The sequence below is a fragment of the Coffea arabica genome, chromosome 2e (assembly GCF_036785885.1).
Source record: "Coffea arabica cultivar ET-39 chromosome 2e, Coffea Arabica ET-39 HiFi, whole genome shotgun sequence".
Lineage (NCBI taxonomy): Eukaryota > Viridiplantae > Streptophyta > Magnoliopsida > Gentianales > Rubiaceae > Coffea > Coffea arabica.
The window spans coordinates 35206068-35226392 of NC_092313.1; the positions used below are offsets into that span (position 1 = coordinate 35206068).

General features: G+C 34.7%; 1 protein-coding gene and 1 long non-coding RNA gene across 2 annotated transcripts; both read right to left on the reverse strand.

Annotated features, from left to right (window-relative positions):
- Positions 1-7262: 7262 nt before the first annotated feature.
- On the reverse strand, positions 7263-7661 carry LOC140037271 (uncharacterized). The gene is made up of 2 exons (XR_011841192.1): positions 7527-7661; positions 7263-7353 (listed from the first exon to the last, which is right to left on the reverse strand). It is a non-coding gene; the product is annotated as an uncharacterized lncRNA (long non-coding RNA).
- Positions 7662-7770: 109 nt separating this feature from the next.
- LOC140036254 (cytochrome P450 87A3-like) lies at positions 7771-9962 on the reverse strand. Its single transcript, XM_072077594.1, has 7 exons — positions 9931-9962; positions 9307-9631; positions 9049-9198; positions 8609-8866; positions 8324-8413; positions 8149-8227; positions 7771-7886 (listed from the first exon to the last, which is right to left on the reverse strand). The coding sequence occupies exons 1-7, from the start codon at positions 9960-9962 to the stop codon at positions 7771-7773; spliced, it is 1050 nt and encodes a 349-aa protein (XP_071933695.1).
- Between the last annotated feature and the right edge of the window lie 10363 nt (positions 9963-20325).

Sequence of the window (20325 nt, forward strand, 5' to 3'; positions counted from 1 at the left end):
TTCAACTGGGCTCCAAAATCATCATCATTCTCCTTATCTTCTCACTTTATCTGACGTACGGTCTTCATTTACTTTTTGGTTCTAGGATGCATCTATGTAGTATTGCCAAATTGGCAATTTTTATTTTTATAGTAATTTATTTGCGTAACATCTAGGTCTGTGGTACCAGAGCCGAAGAAACTCAGAGCCATGTCCACATGATGTACTTTTATGGGTTCCAATACTTTTAGATAACCGTATAATCTCCCTATTTGCCCCCCAATGCAATTGTCGAGATTGTGTAAACATTCACATGTAATCTGAAGTTTTTGGGCAATAGGCAAGGGTTTAGAAGAAAAAACCTTGTTCACCTTATATCTAGGAGTTTAATTTATTAGTTCTTTTGTCATTTTTTATTACGAGAAAATTTTGATTGTTGTACATATTTTTCTTTGCCATTTTAAAAGACTGTGCTTAAGTTTATGATTATTTAGTGTCTTTTGAGTTTTACACCTGAAAGATATTAGTCTTTCTTCTTATTCATTAATCTTTATTCCACAAAGATACATAAGTTAATCTTTACTGAGTCAGAATTTTGACTTCTTTTCCAATGCACTGTACTTGGTTGAGGCTCACTTAGCTTCAACTTTCTGGTCTGATACAGCGAGAATATGAGAGATTTTCTAAACAAAATTTTACTTCATTTGCAAAATTTTCAAATGTTACTCATGTGCTAATGGTGATTAACAGCAGGTATGAAGGTGCTTTGAACAGATTTATAGACGAGATCAACTCCATTGCAGCATACGAACGGTGGGAAGGGTCAGTGCATAGCACATGCTTGCTTAATCTTGTTCCTGGTCGCGGAAACAATGGCGTTGGAGTAATAAAGTTCACCGTTGTTAGGAGTATGTTTAGTCTAAGTATGACCATTCTTGTATATGATCCTGCACATCGCAAGCATTATACAAAGGAATTCGGTGTATTGAATTATAATAGCTTTAAAAAGTTTATTTAAGCAATAAAAGTTATTTAATTGAGAATTTTATCTGCATATCAGTATCCAATTGCTTGATTACATATTTGCTAAAGTTGTAAATTAACCAAAGTCTGGGCATCCTCATGCGTTGCATTAGGGCTCACACAGATATTCTAGTCCAAAGAACAAAGAACCTGAGATCATCTACAAAGGTGTTGGAATTGGAATAGAAGTTGGAAGATGAAAATTTGACGATTCTACTCTTCAAACAGGGCCAATTCCAATCTTCAAGCAGTAAATTCCATAGACCTACTTGGAACCATTTTTGCTATCTCAATGGAATTTCCATAGAACTTCTTCCTGCAAGAATATGAAATACTTACTTCAAGTGTATTCACATTATATTCACACTTTCGAGTGTATATCCATTTGCACAAATTCAAAGAAAGAATTTAGAAATCCAAAACCATTATACTCAATGTCATTTAACATTGCACTTAATTGCAACTTTAAAATTCATACTCACAAGTTGCAAAAATAACATGGTACCACATGAAATTCTACACATTCTTTTTTTTCGTTATTCACAATAAAAATCCATATTATTGAGAATCTTCAATAATATATCAGATTCTTTGCATTAATTTTTAGCAAAGGAAAAAAACCCCCACTATTTTAGTGCATTAATGATACACAACTAAACACACATCACATTCAAAGATCAAGTTCTTTGCATATTAGCATAGAAATTACTATGAAACCCCACTATTTTTCACAACTTTATAACATGCAATGGAGTATATATCTATTGCGATTAGAGTAAATGACCCAATTAATCATACCCATTGGAAGTTTACTTTTACTTGTTAAGAAGGCACCTTTAAAAATTTCTTTCAAAATGCATGGCAGCAACTTGTCTAGTGCAGCAACAAGTTGTAATTGTTCAGCAATTTGAACTCTTTCGGATCTACTTCTCTAGTGCCATATTTTCCTATTAAGCCTTGCAAGACTTTTGGTATTAGGACAAGAAGTTTCATAGAAACTATAAAAGTCATTATAATACTAGTAATGGAATTCAACAACTTCCCTTTTTCTTCATAAGCATTCTTTTATTGTTAACATGTTTCATTAGTTGAGATCTTCTCATTTTTCGTCCATAGGTAGGCTATTCAAGTCAAGTGACTTGTAAGTTGAACTCCATCTTGTTCTGAATCACTTTAAAATTGTTGCTCCGCTGGAACAATTATACAAATGTCAAATAGAAAAATTAACAATGGTTATAATAATAATAATAATAATAATAACAATAATAAAATTAACTATAATAAAATAGTCAAAATAATAATATAATAATGCACAAATGTAATGGGTTGAGGTATGGATATTTCGCTCTCTTTAAAATGATGCAAGCCTCTGCAAAAGAATCAATTTCGGTGTCGTAGAATCTTCGGCTTGTCACTCCCAGGATATAACAGTCTAACCACACATGCTGTTACTCTCATTAGTCTGTACAACTGAGAGAGTATTACTCTACAAACACTTTTTTTTTTCTGCCAGTCTATGAGATAGAAAATAACAAAAGAGTAGATATTTTCTCTTATGAATTGTAGCTCAAAAAACATAAGTTGTTGTAGTATGTAGCAGTTATCAAGTAATTAAGACCACAACAACAATCTAAGATTTGGTAAAACTTTCAAATATCTAAGATTTTCAACAAACCTAGGATTAAACAAATATCATGGCCCCACAATTCTTTACGAGCCAGAAACTACAAATGAAGTTTCAAATTCTATCCACTATTAATAAAAATTGCAATTCTTCAAGTATTGTTTTACCTTATAAGATGGAAGGAGCAATACTTACTGCATAATTATACTTGTATTGTTTCTTGGCTTGATTTTGGTGAAGAAAAACAATTAGTCGAAGCTCAAACTGCAACTATTATAACATCTTCAACAATTACAATAGACATCTTCAACAATTAAGGAGGTAATACACCTTCACTCTCCAGGAGTTTTATTTTTGAGTGAAACAAAAAACCAAAAAAAGTTTATGGAAAAGGTAAAAAAGAGGTTGAATTTTGACGACAGTGCTGTTGTAGATTCGGTAGGGAAGGCTGGAGGTCTGGCTTTATTTTGGAAACACTGGATTAAAATGATAGAAGTGGAGGTCTCTAGTTTTTACATCACTGCTCGCATGATGGATATGGAGGCAAGATGTGAATGGGCCTTTATTGGAGTATATGCTAGTACGGATGATAGACAGAGACGAAGCCAATGGAGGGAGTTAGAAGGAAAAATGAATCAGTGGGGGGAGAGGTGGATCATGGCGGGAGATTTTAATGATATCTTGACAAATGGGGAGAAATGGGGGGGAAGACAAAGACCAGAGTGGAGCTTCACTGATTTTAGGGGGTTAGTGAATCGAAATGATTTAGTGGATATAGGTTATGAAGGAAAGCCTTGGACATGGGTCTCTCATTGGGAGGGAAAGGAGATAAGAGAACGGCTAGATCGTGCATTAGCAAATCAGAACTGGGCTATGCATTTTGAATCAGTAAAGTGTGTTCATATTCAAAATGAGGCCTCTGACCACAGTTTGCTTATGATTGACACTATACCAAAAAAAAGCCAACAAGGGAGAAGGTTCTATTTCGATAAACGCTGGGCTCAAAATCACCAAATCCAGGGAGAAATTGATAGAGCATGGGAAGAACCACAACAAGGCTCCAAGATGTTCAGTCTGACCAGGAAGATAAAGAACTGCAAAAGAAGTCTAGTACAATGGGATAAGAAAAATAAGACAAATTTTGGAAAAAAGATAAAGGAGTTGAAGAAAATGATCCTGGAAGCAAAGGCAGGAAATTATGAGGAGAAGAATGGGCAGATTGCTGAGTTGAAATTGCAGCTGAGTCAGGCGTACAAACAAGAGGAGACATACTGGGCACAAAAGGCAAGGTGCAGGTGGCTGAGAGAGGGGGATAAAAATACAGCTTTTTTCCATGCACGGGTAAAAACTAGGAGGCAAAGGAATAGACTTTCATGTCTGCAAAAGGAAGATGGGAAATGGTGTGAGACGGAACAGGAGATAGAGGAGGAAATATGTAATTTTTATAAGGCAGTTTACACATCCTCTCAACCGCATGCCTTTGAAGCAGTCACTGAAGGTGTCCCTTGTACAGTCACATTGGAGATGAATGCAAAACTGATTAAACCAGTGGATGAAAAGGAAGTGAAGGCTGCTTTATTTTCTATGCACCCGGATAAAGCCCCAGGTCCGGATGGTATGTCCCCTTTGTTCTTTCAAAGATACTGGAATACTTGTAAAAATGATATTGTGATGGCTATTCAAAGTTTTCTTGCTAGGGGACATCTTTTAAAAGCTTTGAATGAAACAATAGTGACCTTGATTCCAAAGGTAGAAGCTCCCATTAACCTGTCCCAGTATAGACCTATATCTTTGTGTAATGTTGTCTATAGAGTTATTGCAAAGGTGTTAGCAAACAGGCTAAAAAGAGTCATTCCAAACTGCATTAGTCCTGCCCAATCTGCTTTTGTCCCGGGTAGGCACATCCTTGATAATGTCATCCTTGCACATGAACTGATGCATTTTTTGAAAAATAAGAGAACAGGCAGAAATGGTTTCATGACCCTTAAACTTGATCTATCAAAGGCCTATGATAGAATAGAGTGGCAGTTTCTTGGGAGAATGATGATGAAGATGGGTTTTTGTCCCACTTGGGTAAGATGGATCCTTAACTGTGTCACCACTGCAGTCTATTCTTTTAATGTAAATGGCAAAAAAGTGGGATATGTGAAACCTTCCAGGGGAATTAGGCAAGGAGATCCCCTCTCCCCGTATTTGTTTCTTATTTGTGCTGAGGGGTTATCAAACTTGATGAATCAGAGACTCAACAATGCAGTCGTAACAGGGGTCAAGGTGGGAAAGGACTGCCCAAAATTGTCTCATCTTTTGTTTGCTGATGACTCTCTTTTTTGTTGTAAAGCTAACGTACAGGAAGCAAAACAAATGAAAGAGATGTTTGCAGTCTATGAACAAGCTTCAGGACAGGCCATTAACTATGAAAAGTCAGCAGTTTTCTTTAGTGCCAACACAAAACATGAGCTAAGGAAGGAAATCTGTGCGGAACTTGGAAATATGAAGGAGGCGGCCAATGGAAGATATCTAGGACTACCTATGCTAGTAGGGAGATCAAAGCAACAAGTGTTCAGCTATATTAGGCACAAGGTGAAAGATAAGCTACAAGGATGGAAGAGGAATTTGCTTAGCCATGCAGGAAAGGAGATTTTGATTAAGTCTGTGGCAATGGCACTGCCCACGTACACCATGTCATGTTTCAAACTCCCAAAAGTGCTATGTAAGGATATCAATAAGATGATAGCAAATTTCTGGTGGGGAGGTGGAGAAAATGAGAGGAAAATACATTGGACTAGTTGGGAAAAAATGTCGCAGGTGAAGGGAAAGGGGGGGCTGGGTTTTAGGGACTTGGAAAAGTTCAATGAAGCACTCTTAGCAAAGCAACTGTGGAGAATACTGTCCTGTCCAGATTTGCTTGTAAGCAAGATTATGAGGGCAAAGTACCTAGCACAACCACAGAACTGGGAGAAAGACATTCCTGGAGCAGCTTCGTGGACATGGAAAAGTATTTTTGGAACAAGACAACTGCTGACAAAAGGACTAGGAAAGATAATAGGTGATGGGAGAACTGTTGATATTTGGCAGGATAACTGGTTGCAAGGGAGTGAGGAGGGGAGGATTAAGACTAGAAGGGAACCACAGTGTACACTAAGAAAAGTGGATGAGCTGATAGTGGATGGAGCTTGGGACCAGCAAACACTGAACCGGTGGTTCATAGCAGAGGATATCCAAAAGATCAAAGCTATTCCACTCAGTTTCACAGGCTGCCAGGATCGTTTGTATTGGAGATACACCAAATCAGGTGCGTTCACGGTAAAATCTGCATATGATGTATCAATGGAAATAAGGAAGCACAAACAAAAGGAAAGAAGGCAAGGAGATAGAGGAAGTACAAGTTATGCTCAACAGAACTCCAAAGTTTGGAAGAATGTATGGGCATTACAACTGAAACACAAACTGAAGCACTTCATATGGAGGTGCCTGCATCATAGCCTGCCAGTGAATGAGCAACTACATAAGCGAACAGGCAAAGGCAGTCCAATATGTAGTAGCTGTGGGGAAGAGGTGGAAACGTTAGAACACATGTTGTTCTTTTGTAACATGGCTGAAACGACCTGGAAACTTGCACCCATACAATGGGATGGGTTGAGGGATATGAGAGGAAATTTTGTAAGATGGTGGGAAGGGATATTAGGAGCAAAAACTAGGGAGCAAGGACACGACCACATAGCGCTGACTGTGAATATCCTTTGGCAAATATGGAAGGCAAGGAACAGGACAGCTTTTGATGTTTATGAGACAGACCCAAGGGAAACAATGCAGAAAGCTGTGGGTGAATGGAATGAGTATATAGAAGCCCAACAAGATATAACAGGAGAGTTCATTCAACAAACAACAATCTCAAGCAGAATTAAGACATGGAGGCCACCATCACGGGGTACGATAAAACTAAATACTGATGCTGCATTCTCACAAAATTTAGAGAGAACAGGTATAGGTGTTGTGGCCAGAAATGCTGAAGGGGAGCTGATGAAAGTCTGGGCAAGAGCTGAAGTAAAATGTAGTGAGCCACGGGTGGAGGAAGCAGCAGCAATTAGGATGGGAATGCAAATGGCCTGGAAAGCAAACTGGAGGGCAGTTGAGCTTCAATCAGACTGCAAAGACGTGGTGGATATGCTAAACAAGAAACAAAAGCAGCAAAACAGCATCGGGGTCATCCTTGAGGATATAGCAAATATGAGAGGTTTGTTTGAACAATGTACTTTCTCTTTTGTGCATAGAGATGGGAATAGATGTGCACATAGTGTAGCAAAATTTGCTGTCAAGCTAACAACAAATGTTGAATGGGATGTATGTTTTCCCATGTGGCTCCAAGAGGAAGCCCAAAGTGACCTCAGAGGAAGCGAATCTGCTGTATCTAAATCTTGTAATATCAAGTTTACAAAATGAAATGAAGTTATGATGTATTCGACAAAAAAAAAAAGAAAGACACCACTTAAAATGTTGTTTATTAGGACACTTGCAATTTTACAATGTAGTGAAACTCAGCTGGAAGGTAAAATTACAATATGACAGTAAATTACTGCATCATAAATACGCTGCTGAAAGTACAAGCTTTATTCGTGCATGCCCGGTTTAAAATCTATTTGTTCTCTGAAATCTCAATATTCAATCCCTTGGGGAAACGAATACCAGTAGGTGTCCGGATTCTCTCTGCTCCGTTGGTAACTCTCCAGCTGAAAATTCAAATTAGACAAGTTTTTTGATCAGTTATCACTTTCTTCTTGCAATCATGCATATTAAAAAACCGAAGAAGTTAAGTGGACATCAATTTATACTATATAGGAATTAGCTTCTTCTATATGTATTTAAGCGAAGATGGTGAGAATTGTGATTTGGAAATCCTTACGTGTATTTTGTGACCAAGTAATGCAGAAAAATTGACATCTGCACCTTTGCATAGTCAGCACCAACGCAAAGCCTCGTACCACCAGCAAATGCCATGAAATTTTTTGATCCCGCGTGTAATTCTTTGCCCTTTTGATTGAAAAAACAGCAGAAAAACCCTGAATCATTTTTACTTCATTTTGTTTAACTTTTGTTTTCTAAGTTTATCTTTCTTGTGTGCATATATTACTCAAATCTGTCGATGATCAAATTACCTCCCATCGCCATGGGTTAAATTCATGGGGGTTTTTATATACATTAGGATCCAAATGAACAGATGATGGACAAACCATTACGGTCCAGCCAGCAGGAATTGTATACCCTGCAAATCATTCGCACTTATTAGTCAAAACTGGAAGTTATAATGGAGGAAAAGAAGAACAAAGGAAACAAATCATTTATTTTCTATATTATTACTCCCATGAAAAAATGCCCGACCCAAGTAGTTACTAAAGAGAGTTTTTCTTTCTTTCTTTTCTTTTTTTTTTCCTTTTTTCTGCAGGAGAAAGGTATCACTGGTCCAAAATAAAGAAAGTGTGACAAATGATTTTCAAGAAGATGCCAAATGACATATTGAAGCATACCTTTTACTTCAACTTCCTTGACAACTTTGCGCAAAATCCCAGGAGTAATATTTGCAAGCCTAAGTGTTTCATTTATAACCTACAGTAGACAACAAAACTTAAGATGTAAATGGTCTAGCTCACTATATGATTCAAATGATAGATACAATGAAATGTCTGGTTAATTGAAACGTACCATGTGCGTGAAAGTCATAGACTTGTACTCTTTCCATGAAATAGCAGAACCTTCTGTTTCTCGCATTTTAAGAATATTTTCATGTTCTCTCTACAAAAATGATTGACTGTTTAAGTATGAAGTAATCTTACATATTTTGTTAGTGTAAACATCTAATCATAACAATATATACCGTCAGTAAATATAAAATATTAATCATTTAAGTATTGAACTTGCACAAGAATTGGAGAATTAAAGGGTAAATACAGATGACAGCGGGCCAAATAGTTTCGGAAAGTCACGGACCTTTAGTTCAGCCATAACACGTGGATGGCCATCTAGATACCTCAAGGCCACAGTCAAAGCTGTTGAAGTCGTTTCATGGGCAGCAAATAGAAACAAAAATACCAGGTCCCTCGCAATTTCTTCATTCAAAAAAGTGTCTTCTTTCTTTATTTGCTCAAGTAAATGGTCCGCAAAGTCATAGTCATTCGTAGCTCCATCATTGCCTGAGCGCTTCTTCTCAAAGATGTCGTGGATGACCTTCATTGCTTTCTTACGTCCCTGGAAAATGAAAATCATAAAAATCATATCGTTCGTTCAATCTGATACAGCATATATGAAAGCATATATATTTTACTTAGTCATATATTTATAATGAATATCTTTTTTTTGAGGTATAATGAACATCGATCTTTCAATATAAAAAGAATTCCAAATGACGAACAACAACAACAATTGATTACTTGTAAGCAAGCGTGGAATGGTGTTCCAGGGATGTTGAGAGGAAATGAGATCAAGCCATCCATGAATGCCTTATAACTGTCTCTCAATTTTTGCTGATCCTTGCTTTCTTCATAGCCAAGCATCTTCTTGGCAGCATATTTAAATACCAACTGGAGAAAATGAGATTGTTAATTACTACTTTTCAGCAATGCTCTGTACGTATAGTCCGAATTCGTCCTGATTAATATAATCAAATAGTAGGATGCTAATGAATTTACCTCTGCAGTTCCATCTTTACCATCTAATTTTCCAAGTTTACTCCAAGATCTTAGAGATTCTTGAGTGCTCTCATCCATTTCATATATTAGCTTCTCTCTTAAGGCTTCGGGGCTAACAAACTTGAACGTTAAGCTCTTGAGGTACTTGTGGAAGCCTCCATGATGGGCAACTACACTTTGTTTCCCAATTATCTGGAAGAGACTCTCAGTATACCAAATTTGGAAAGCATTACCTTCTTGCTGGAAGACGCGGTAGTTGACGTCAGCATCAGTTGATACAACGATTGGCTGCCCAACTATACTCGTGCGAAAAATTGGCCCGTATCTGAAATTGCCCAAAGAGGAAAAAAAAGGAAACAATGAAAAGCTAGTCAAAGATAAAATATTCTTAACTATTACTGCTGTCATATTATTAAAAAATATATATATATATATATATATATGTGTGTGTGTGATAGCTGGTTAAGAAGTGGTTAGATAACCACTGGAGTATTGAGTTTTATCCGGAGTCAGTTTTATCCACAGTAGTTGGAAATGAAAAGGGTGTGAAGTAAAATAGGAGGCAAAAAAAAAAAAAAGCGTTAGAAAGGTGGAATATCATCGGATGCATAAGGGGTGAAGTACTCAATTGTTTCTCCTATAATTGGTAATCCCATCGAACCTGGTGGTAATCAATGTTTTTAAACTCGGACCGGCCAGCGAACCGGAGAGGGGTCCGGTTCACGGTCCGACCGGCCGGTTCAACGGTTCAACGTCTTTTTTTTTTTTTTTTTGCAGTTGCAACTTTAATACTGAGTATTTCACAGGTCTTCACTCTATACTCTACACTGAAACTTGACTGCTAATGTACAATTTAACATGATTATTAATAACTTAAGTTCCTAAAATACATTCATCAATATAACTTAAAATTAAATTTAAGTTGAGATAATAATAAATTTTTTAAAAGTTATACATAAAACCTGGAATGATAAATATAACTAAAATATCATAATTCATCGCAAATTTTCATAATTCATTACAAACATAAATAGATATAGTCCAAATGTTCATCAATTATCACAAACAAAAACACAAAAATAAATAAAATAAATGTTGACGTTCTTCCACAATTCAAAAAAAGTTCATAGAAAAGTCCAACTCATAGTCAAGGCAAATAATTTGAATAACAAACTTCCATCATTGGCATGACAAGGCAACAGCACCCATTTCACAATTTCATCAATTTAACCTGAAAAAATTAAAAAGTTTATTATAAAAAATATAAATCTAATTGGTGAAACTAAAGAAAAAGCCAAAAAATTTTGAAAAACAAAGATACAACCAAACAAAAAAAGAATCAACTGCTACTAAACATCACTAATTAACATGTTATATTCCAATCATTATCTTCATCACCATCTTTTACTTGCGTTGCATCCTTTATTTCCTCAAGTATACTCGACTAGAAGAACCAATTTAGACAAATATACATCTCTTACTTTATTTTTATTTATTTCCCTATCAGTTGGTGAAACAAACTATTTTGGATATAATTAAAATGGTTAATCAAAAACATCTTATTGCACATTTCAAATTATTGTCTAGTAAGCATTTCATCGTAGTACGAGAGGAAAGCAAATGAACAATGTAGTACTAGATATTTTCCAATTCCTATTATTCCTGTTCCACTATTCAAACGAAAAATACTTTGCTGTTAGGCATGATCCTTTTGGTTATCTTTAGGCAAGATTTTTTATTTAACTATAAATTAAATCAGGACATATACACAAGTTACGGCAAATATTTATGGACGGAACAAATGTCATGATGTATTGTCACAAAAACTAAATAAGTGCTCTAATCTCTACATAGAAAACAAAAATCAAGAAAAGGCAAAAATCAACTAAACATAATATAGAAAACAAAAATCAAGAAAAGGCAAAAATTAAACTCACAAGATGGAAATGCTCTGGAGTCTTGTCTAAAGATAATAGTGTGATGATCTTGTCATGGGTATTAGGAAGTGGAAGGATTATGAAGAAAAATTAAGAAAAAAAATCAAGAGGAGAACTGGAGATTGGAGAATCTGAGGAGTGGAGGAAGTGAAGCCGAGGCAACTGAAAAGAAATGTGCCGTCTGCACTTTGCTAGGTCTTTTAGGGTTTTTTTTATTTAATCTGATTTTAGTTTTTTAGGTAAGTCAAGTAACATTCTACATATCCTCTGGCTGTGGTTTAGCGGTACGCGCACGTTATTCTGGTCATGGAGACCAAAGTTCGAACCTAATAGCTTTCACTTTTATTGTTTTGAATTTGAGGCATATTTGAAAATTTGAGAACCGCCGGTTTGCGGTTTAGACGGGTTCGTCCGATTCATCCGATTCGTAGCGGTTTTACATTAGGCTCCGGGTTTGATACTGGACCGGACCGGTGACATGGCCGGTTCGCGATCGAACCGGCCGATCCAGTCCGGTTCTGAAAACATTGGTGGTAATACCCCGTTACACTTGGGGTTTCTCCACCTGTATACCCTGTGGCTGAAAAGCACAATAATGAGAGCAATAATAGCACAAGCAAACAACATGGTCCTTGGTTAGTGTACTGGAAATGTAGGGGAAAAATGAGAAGAGAGTAGCTACAATTGATGTTGTTTGCTATGAAGGAATCTTGGTATTTGGAGCTGCTTAAATAGATGGAGAGCTCAAGCTCTGACAAGGACGCGCTGTAAGAATGTTGGCGATAGACATATTACCTTTTCTTTTTTGTTATTGCAACATTAGCGCTTGGTCACGGCGGCTACAGATTCAAAGTCTAAAGACCAATAGCGCTTGATCACGGCGGCTAGAGAGGCCCGAGAAAAAGTCTATCTTGTACAACGTCGGCTACAGATTCAAAGTCTATCTTCCATAAATACCCTTATGCAAAATATTTAATTCGTTGAATGTCAGAATCGGAGGGTAATGCCTATTGGATTTTAAACGGAAATGGCCATGATTTGGCCAAAAATTTTTGTGCGATCCAGATAACTAGTTGTGCATCGATTTTCACATCGTGTGTGAGACTCGCAAAATTTTATATTAAAGTTACACGTTGTGCAAACAAAGTTACGCCGTGTGTAATCAAAGTTACGTGCAATTGAAAATGATCAAAATCGTTGGGCACGATTGTGCCTGCAACCGTCCGTGCCCCTTGTCCATTTTAAACAAACAGCCGTGCCCCGACGTCGTTGTCGGAGTGAAAGAGGAGTTTGACTACAGACTCGCAGAGGAGACCTGCAACTAGATATTTTCTTCCTCTGAAAAGTATTTTTTTGTGTATAATAAATAATTCTTAAAATTCTTCTGTCGCTGACTCATGTTGTTGTTGTTTCTTATTGACTTGTAGACTTGTAGTTGTAACAAAAAGTTGAATTGACATTAAAGTTAGGAACAAAAAGTTGCAGAGGTTTAATTACGAAGTAATTAATCAATTAAGCTGCAAGTGAGGATATATTTGAATGTGGATTAGCTGGAGGGAAAGCTCGCTGCCACTATTTTTGGTAATAATTACGTGTTATACATATGTCTTAGCGACCCTCAAAGCTGAATCTGGATTAGCTGGACGCTTATCAAATTATATTGTCATAGTTCGAGAAGATTAGCAGAAAAAAGAGAGAGAGAGAGAGAGAGAATCAGGAACCTGAATATCTTTTAGTCAAAGGGAATACGTCTATGGTTTTTGGAAGCCAAATTTGACGCTCCTGGTTGAAATAGTGAAAGAATGGACTTCTGATTTGGCCTTTCTCTCTCTTCTTTACTAACAAAAGTCTTTTTTAATTTGTTTATCAATTTTTAGGTAATTTAGTCATTACAATTTGCCGCTTTTTAGTTCACTTAGGTTCCGTTTGATAAAACTGAATCTGAATTCTGAAGTTTGAATTCTGAAATCTGAATACTGAAACAATTAATTTGCTGAATTTTAAGCACTGAAAAAAAATATATGAATGTCTGAATTTTAATGTTAAACCTATTTATACTGTTTGATAAACATTTATAACTGAATGCTTAATAAGTTAAATTTGACAAATTTGCCCTTATATTTTTTCATCCAAAAAAGAAATAGAACCTATGATTTAATTAGCTAAAAATGTTAGGTATGAAAATGATAATATATATTTTAAAATCAAATTAATATAAAAGATGAAATATATTATATGAGGAGTATAGAGAAGATGTGAAAATCATTCAAAAGGGAAAAAAAGAAATAGAAAATCATTAGATAGAGAATATTAGATTGTTTAATTAGATAAGAATTTTGAACATAATTAACAAACAAGGGTAGATTTGGTAGATAAGATAAGGTAATTGAAGTAATTCTAGTAATTCTTATTAGAATTAAACATTCAGTTAGGATTCTTGTTCTGAAAAAAATACACACAAGTTCAGCACTACTTAACAAGTTCAGTAAATGGATTTTCATTTATCAAACACTCAAAACATCTGAATGTCTGAAAAAATTCAAATTCAGCACTTTTTTATGTTATCAAACAAACCCTTAGTTAGATCTTTTGATTATTGTAATATGTTCTTAATTGCTGCTCATATTTTTTTCTTTGAAACAAAAATTTGAAACTAAAACTACAAGGAAAAATAGAAAACACGAATCTCTACTCTCAGGAAAAGTCAAGCGAGGAAGAATGACGAAAAGAAACATATCACCATGCCTGGATGATAGTGCTTCATTTCTTGAAATGGATGATCATTTGTGGTATTAAATAAATAATCAGTCCAAAAGAGTTTTCATAAAGTATATGCTGATCAAGTGGCTGAAGAAAATCTAAGAAATAGACAGGTGAAGCCACAAAAATTGGTGAGAAAATATTCGCAACAAAGAATAGACTTACATGCACGAATAAAATAATTTTGTCAAGGTACCTAAACATACAAGAATAGAATAAACATACAATTTTGCATGGGACGCTCTTCACATTACGTGTCACAAGAATGAAAAATAAACAAAATTATCCTTTTGCTGTTGCATGCTAGAAGCAAATCTCAAAGTGTGTTCAGTTTAAAAGTAGGGGGGTGTGCATCTATAGAGTCAAAGTAAAATATTTATGTATTCAAATAAGATTTCTATTATTACAAATCTCTACCTTGTATATTGTCATATATTTTAATGCTATAATACTTTTTGTGATGTAATATATGTAAGAAAAAAGGTAGTTCAAGAGATAAAAATGTGATTAAAACATATTTATAATGCAACTAAAATTTTTTACAAATAATCCATATCTAAACAAGCCCATTGTGTGCATGGTACCTTCAACTTTATTAGATTTTTTAAGTATTTGAATATGCATTATTGAGTAATTGTCAATATCAACTAAATGAAAGAAGGAAAAATGAGATGTGGAAACAAATAAGGTGGAAAGAAGTCCCATCTTTCGTGTGGATAGTAAACTGTTTGTTAGTTCATCACCTTGCCACATCCTCATCAAATGCAATGGGTTTTTATTGCTTTAAAAATAACTCATTTTATCTACTCCTAAACTATACTATAAATAGACCTAAAAAAGGACATGAACAAATCCAAGATCGACTAAGATAGGAGATAACTAAAGAAAAGAGAAGAAATTAAATCAATCATTCAGTGATTTACCTAATTGGAAAAGCAATTTATGATAAATTACTCACTATACACGTACAATGCATGTGCAGTTTCCTAGTTTGATCACTATAAAGGATAAGGATTTGGCTCATCTCTATTAAATTCTATTTTCATTTCTCATAATACACATCTAGATGCATGACATGCGTTTTTATTTATTAACAAATCTTAAAATTAGTCAAACTTGAAATTATCTTGTCCCCTTTTAATAAATAAAGACACATGTGATTCATTCACATGTGCATTATAGGAAATGGAAAGATAATTTATTAGAGAAGAGCCAGATTATTTGTGAATATTATATTAATAATAAAACACTAGAAAATTTGGTGGTCATTCAAGTTTTCAAGTCTCAAAACTTGAAAAGTAAGATAAGAAGGTAAACTTGCAAATTTGAATATAAAATTGGTAAATTTAGCCAGAAAAATAACACTTAAAAAGTACTTTTATCACATAAAAGTGCTCTTTTACCAAAGGTACGCAACTCCAAATGACACCTAAATATCTAACGAAATTACCTCTTGATTGCAAAAATCGTAATTTTACTACAAAAAAAAAAAAGAAAGTTACCAATTCTTTTTTTCTGAAGGAATAACCATTTCTTTCACTAATTTTACTACCCAAAAAAAGTGTCGGGTACCATCTTAAACCATCTCCTCTTATTCCAAAAGAAAAATGGATAATTTCAAAAACCTCCCGAGATTTTTAACAATTTCACTAGACTCCCTTGAAGTTTGCAAAATTACACAAACCTCCCATGAGGTTAAGGTTTTGTTAACAAAATTAGTTCAATTAGAAATAGTACTATTAAAAAAGTACTTGAAGGAGAGAGATGAAACTTTTATTTTATAAATACCCCTATGCATGTATATAAGTTGTATTAGTAAAAAAATAAAAATAATTAAAAGTTAGAAACAATTAATACACACATTTCACCACTTAAAAGTTCACATTTAATAAATTAGACAATACAAATAAGCAACAAAACTACACTAATAATCATAAGATTCAAAACTACCTTCTTTCGTTTGTGATCATTAGTGTAGTTTTGTTACTTATTTGTGTTGTCTAATTTATTAAATGTGAACTTTTTGAGCGGTGAAATATATATATTGATTGTTTTTAACTTTTAATTTATGGAACAAAAATTTCATCTCTCTACTTAAAGTACTTTTTAATGTTACTTTTTCTAATTGGACTAATTTTGTTATCAAAACCTTAACCTCAAGTAGAGGTGTCAAAATGGGTGACTTGGGCGGGTTTGGGTTGGGTAAAATGGGTAATGGATATAAGCGAGTCAACTCATTTATACCCATTTAATTAGATGGGTATAAATGGGTAAGTCAAAAAATGAATTGGGTAACCCAATTACCCATTTATAACCCATTTATTTTAATTTTTTGTAAATTCATTTAAATTCATTTTTGCAAACTAAGTTATCAATTTATACCGCTCTTTGTACCCATTATTAGTTTTTAATATTTACTTATAATGTTCAATAAGCCTAATTACCAAATTTTTTTCATTTATACTCTATTTCACAAAATTACATATTATTTAATAATTGAATAATAAGAATATAAAAATTTGAACTAAGTACTATAAAAGTTAATATAAAAATTTAATCCAAAAATTTTTAACACCTAACATTTTTTCCATATATAAATTTAAAATTTCATTTTAGAAAGATAAGAAAAGAGGCTCAAATTTATCATAAATTGATAATGCCGACAAATGAGCAAGTTAACAAACTAAGAGAAAACAAAATGATAAAATAAAACCAACAAATAATAATAATAATGAAACAAAAGTAGTTAACATCATGACAAAATGAAAAATTTGAAAAAAAAAATGGGTGGGGGAAAAGAAGAGATTTAGGGGAAGAGAATTTTAAATGGGTTAATTGGGTTTGATGGGTTACCCAATAATACCCATTTAATAAATGGGTATTATTGGGTAACCCATTTATATCCATATACAAAAATTTAAGATACTCATACCCATCTATTCATGGGCGGGTATGGGCAAATTTATTTAAGTGGGTTAATTTGCCACCTCTAACCTCAAGGGAGGTTTGTGTAAGTTTACAAATTTTAGGGGAGGCTAGTGAAATTATCAGAAAGCTCAGGGGAGGTTTCTCAAATTATCCCAAAGAAAAAACAAAAGAAAATCCTCCACGGCTGCTGCAGCCTGCGGCCATCTCCTCAACACTGCTCACCTAAATTGATGATCTTGCTTAATTTTCAATTTGCCTTCAAAGCCCCATCACTCAGAGGGATTCCTTTTGCCCATTTAGGGATTCCATGACTTAGAAAGTTCAACCAATTTCAGTTGAATTTGTAGTACTTTACCTTGATTTCTCTTTTCTCGCTTTCTGTTATGGTACAGAACCAGAGTTGCAGCAATATGAGAATGTTGCAAACTCAAAATATGGATTAATCTCAACAAACAATCAATGGAATAGTGAATTTGGAGATTAAAAGATGAACTCAACTTTCATTAATGAACTTCAATATCAGGTTACAAGAACAGAGAATACGAATTCAGTGAGGAAGGGGAAAGAAATTGAAGGAAAACGAGATTGGTGGCCTAAATCTCTTACAATCAAATCTGGAAAATAATGACAAAAGCTACTCTATACAGCAGACATGCCTGCTTATATCACTATCTATGCTAACAAACTTTCAACTAAACCAATGAGCTTTAAACAGGTGTCCTTTCATAGCTACAAGTTGCAATGGTCCTCAGTTTCGGTTAGAAGCAGATGAAACCCAGCAAAGGCGTGGTTTGTGGGCACGCTTTCAATGACTCACTTAAACAAAACTTCACGCTTTCATCTTCTGACATCACGACTTCTTCATTTCTCCTTCTTAGTTCGTTTCTTCAGTTCCAATCTAACCTTTTAGCTTCATCACAATTTCATGTTTGTTCAGGTTTCGATGGCTCTTTTGAAAATCATGCAGCAGCTTTGATTTTGATCAGCTTTGATTTTCTCCGGGGCACTATTATGATTCACGCTACAACCACAGGCAGCGCAAGTGTGATGGCACATCGACACTCTCGCTGTCTCCATGATTATCATCGGTACTGATCCTAAAGTTACAGTCTTCTTTGTTTTCCTTTTTCCGCCGTCATTTTGTGGCTTTCTTATTATTTTTAATGGGTTTCCATTTTTCAATTTCATCTAGGGTTTAAATTACTGATAAATTTTTTATTATTAAAAGAGTAGGTTGACTGGAATGAATCCATCATCTCATAAATAGTTCCTCTTCAGATTTGGATGCCATACTATATGTAGTTTTCTTCCGGTATCAACCTAAATTTTTTGTTTTTGCTTCTATTTGATCCACGTTTAACTACTTGCTGCTGAGAGTATGAAAATGCAATTTTAATTTAGAGGAATTTATTTTCATTTGGTAATGCAATGATTCTTAGGTATGTGCTATTGGTACATACAATGATGTTAAAGGATCTGATGAAAATCTCTGCACACCTTGTTCCCTTGAGCGCCTTCCTAGTCATGCATTTTTTATCTATGTATGAGGTGATGTAATGCAATGAGCTCTAATTTTCTTTGAAGTCCATTTCTCAATTATCTGCTCCATTATTGGACATGATAGATCTAACTTCATTTTGGGTATGATTTGCTACAGGGGATGTTACCAAATCAGTTTGTCCCTACAAATGTGTATCCAAAAGGTACAGAATGCCCAACTGCTATACCCCTTTTGAAGAGTTGATACATACTCTTGAAGTTCCCTGGCCATTCTCACTTTCATCAGCGTGTCTTGCACTCCTTCTAGCTCTAGTATTGAGCACTTTGAGGATCAAATTGATTGGGTTGGGATGTTCATATATCAATGTGAATTCAACTGAGCTCCAAAATCATCATCATTCTCCTTATCTTCTCACTTTATCTGACGTACGGTCTTCATTAACTTTTTGGTTCTAGGATGCATCTATGTAGTATTGCCAAATTGGCAATTTTTATTTTTACAGTAATTTATTTGCGTAACATCTAGGTCTGTGGTACCAGAGCCGAAGAAACTCAGAGCCATGTCCACATGATGTATTTTTATGGGTCCCAATACTTTTAGATAGTCGTATAATCTTCCCTATTTGCCTCCCAACGCAATTGTTGAGATTGTGTAAACATTCACATGTAATTTGAAGTTTTTGGGCAGTAGGCAAGGGTTTAGAAGAAAAAAACTTGTTCACCTTGGAACCTTATATGTAGGAGTTTAATTTATTAGTTCTTTTGTCATCTTTGATTACGAGACAATTTTGATTGCTGTACATATTTTTCTTTGCCATTTTAAAAGACTCTGCTTAGGTTTATGATTATTTAGTATCTTTTGAGTTTTACACCTGAAAGATATTAGTCTTTCTTCTTATTCATTAATTTTTATTCCACAAAGATACATAAGTTAATCTTTGATCCATTTCACTGAGTCAGAATTTTGACTTCTTTTCCAATGAACTGTACTTGGCTGAGGCTCACTTAGCTTCAACTTCTGGTCTGATACAGCGAGAATATGAGAGATTTTCTAAACAAAATTTTACTTCATTTGCAAAATTTTCAAGGTTACCCATGTGCTAATGGTGATTAACAGCAGGTATGAAGGTGCTTTGAACAGATTTATAGACAAGATCAACTCCGTTGCAGCATATGAACGGTGGGAAGGGTCAGTGCATAGCACATGCTTGCTTAATCTTGTTCCTGGTCCCGGAAACAACGGCGTTGGAGTAATAAAGTTCACCATTGTCAGGAGTATGTTTAGTCTGAGTATGACCATTCTTGTATATGATCCTGCAGATCGCGAGCATTATACCAAGGAATGAAGGTTTGACTTTGTTGCTAAGAGTGAAACTCTTTGGCCCTGTGGAAATCTGATCAAAATTTTGTGGCTCAGGAATTTGCAGCCTAATACTTCTTTTATGCCCTGCAAGACAATGATGCTAGTATGAATTTGGTGTATTTAGTTCAATAGAGTATTTTCTTATGTTGATATGGCCTATTAATTCAGTGTATTGAATTAAAATAGCTTTAAAAAGGTTATTTAAGTAATAAAAGTTGTTTAATTAAGAATTTTATCTGCATATCAGTAGCCAATTGCTTGATTACATATTTGCTATAGTTGTAAATTAACCAATGTCTGGGCATGCTCATGCGTTGCATTAGGTCTCACACAAGTATTCTAGTCCAAAGAACAAAGAATCTGAGATCATCTACAAAGGTGCTGGAATTGGATGAGAAGTTGGCAGAGGAGAATTTGACGATTCTAATATTCAAACAGGGCCAATTCCAACCTTCAAGCCGTAAATTAGCCAACTAAGTCCAGTATCATCTTTCTTTGCCCTTTTTTGATTTCCTTCCTCCTATACTCTGT

Bases quoted from the DNA above. Each gene is read 5' to 3' on its own strand.
- LOC140036254 (XM_072077594.1), bottom strand. From the start codon at position 9,962: ATGGGATTACCAATTATAGGAGAAACAATTGA. The intron at 8,414-8,608 runs GTCCGTGACTTT...TCATTTTTGTAG, and splicing joins GTGTTATGGCTGAACTAAAG to AGAGAACATGAAAATATTCT. The intron at 7,887-8,148 runs GTATGCTTCAAT...AATGATTTGCAG, and splicing joins CAAGGAAGTTGAAGTAAAAG to GGTATACAATTCCTGCTGGC.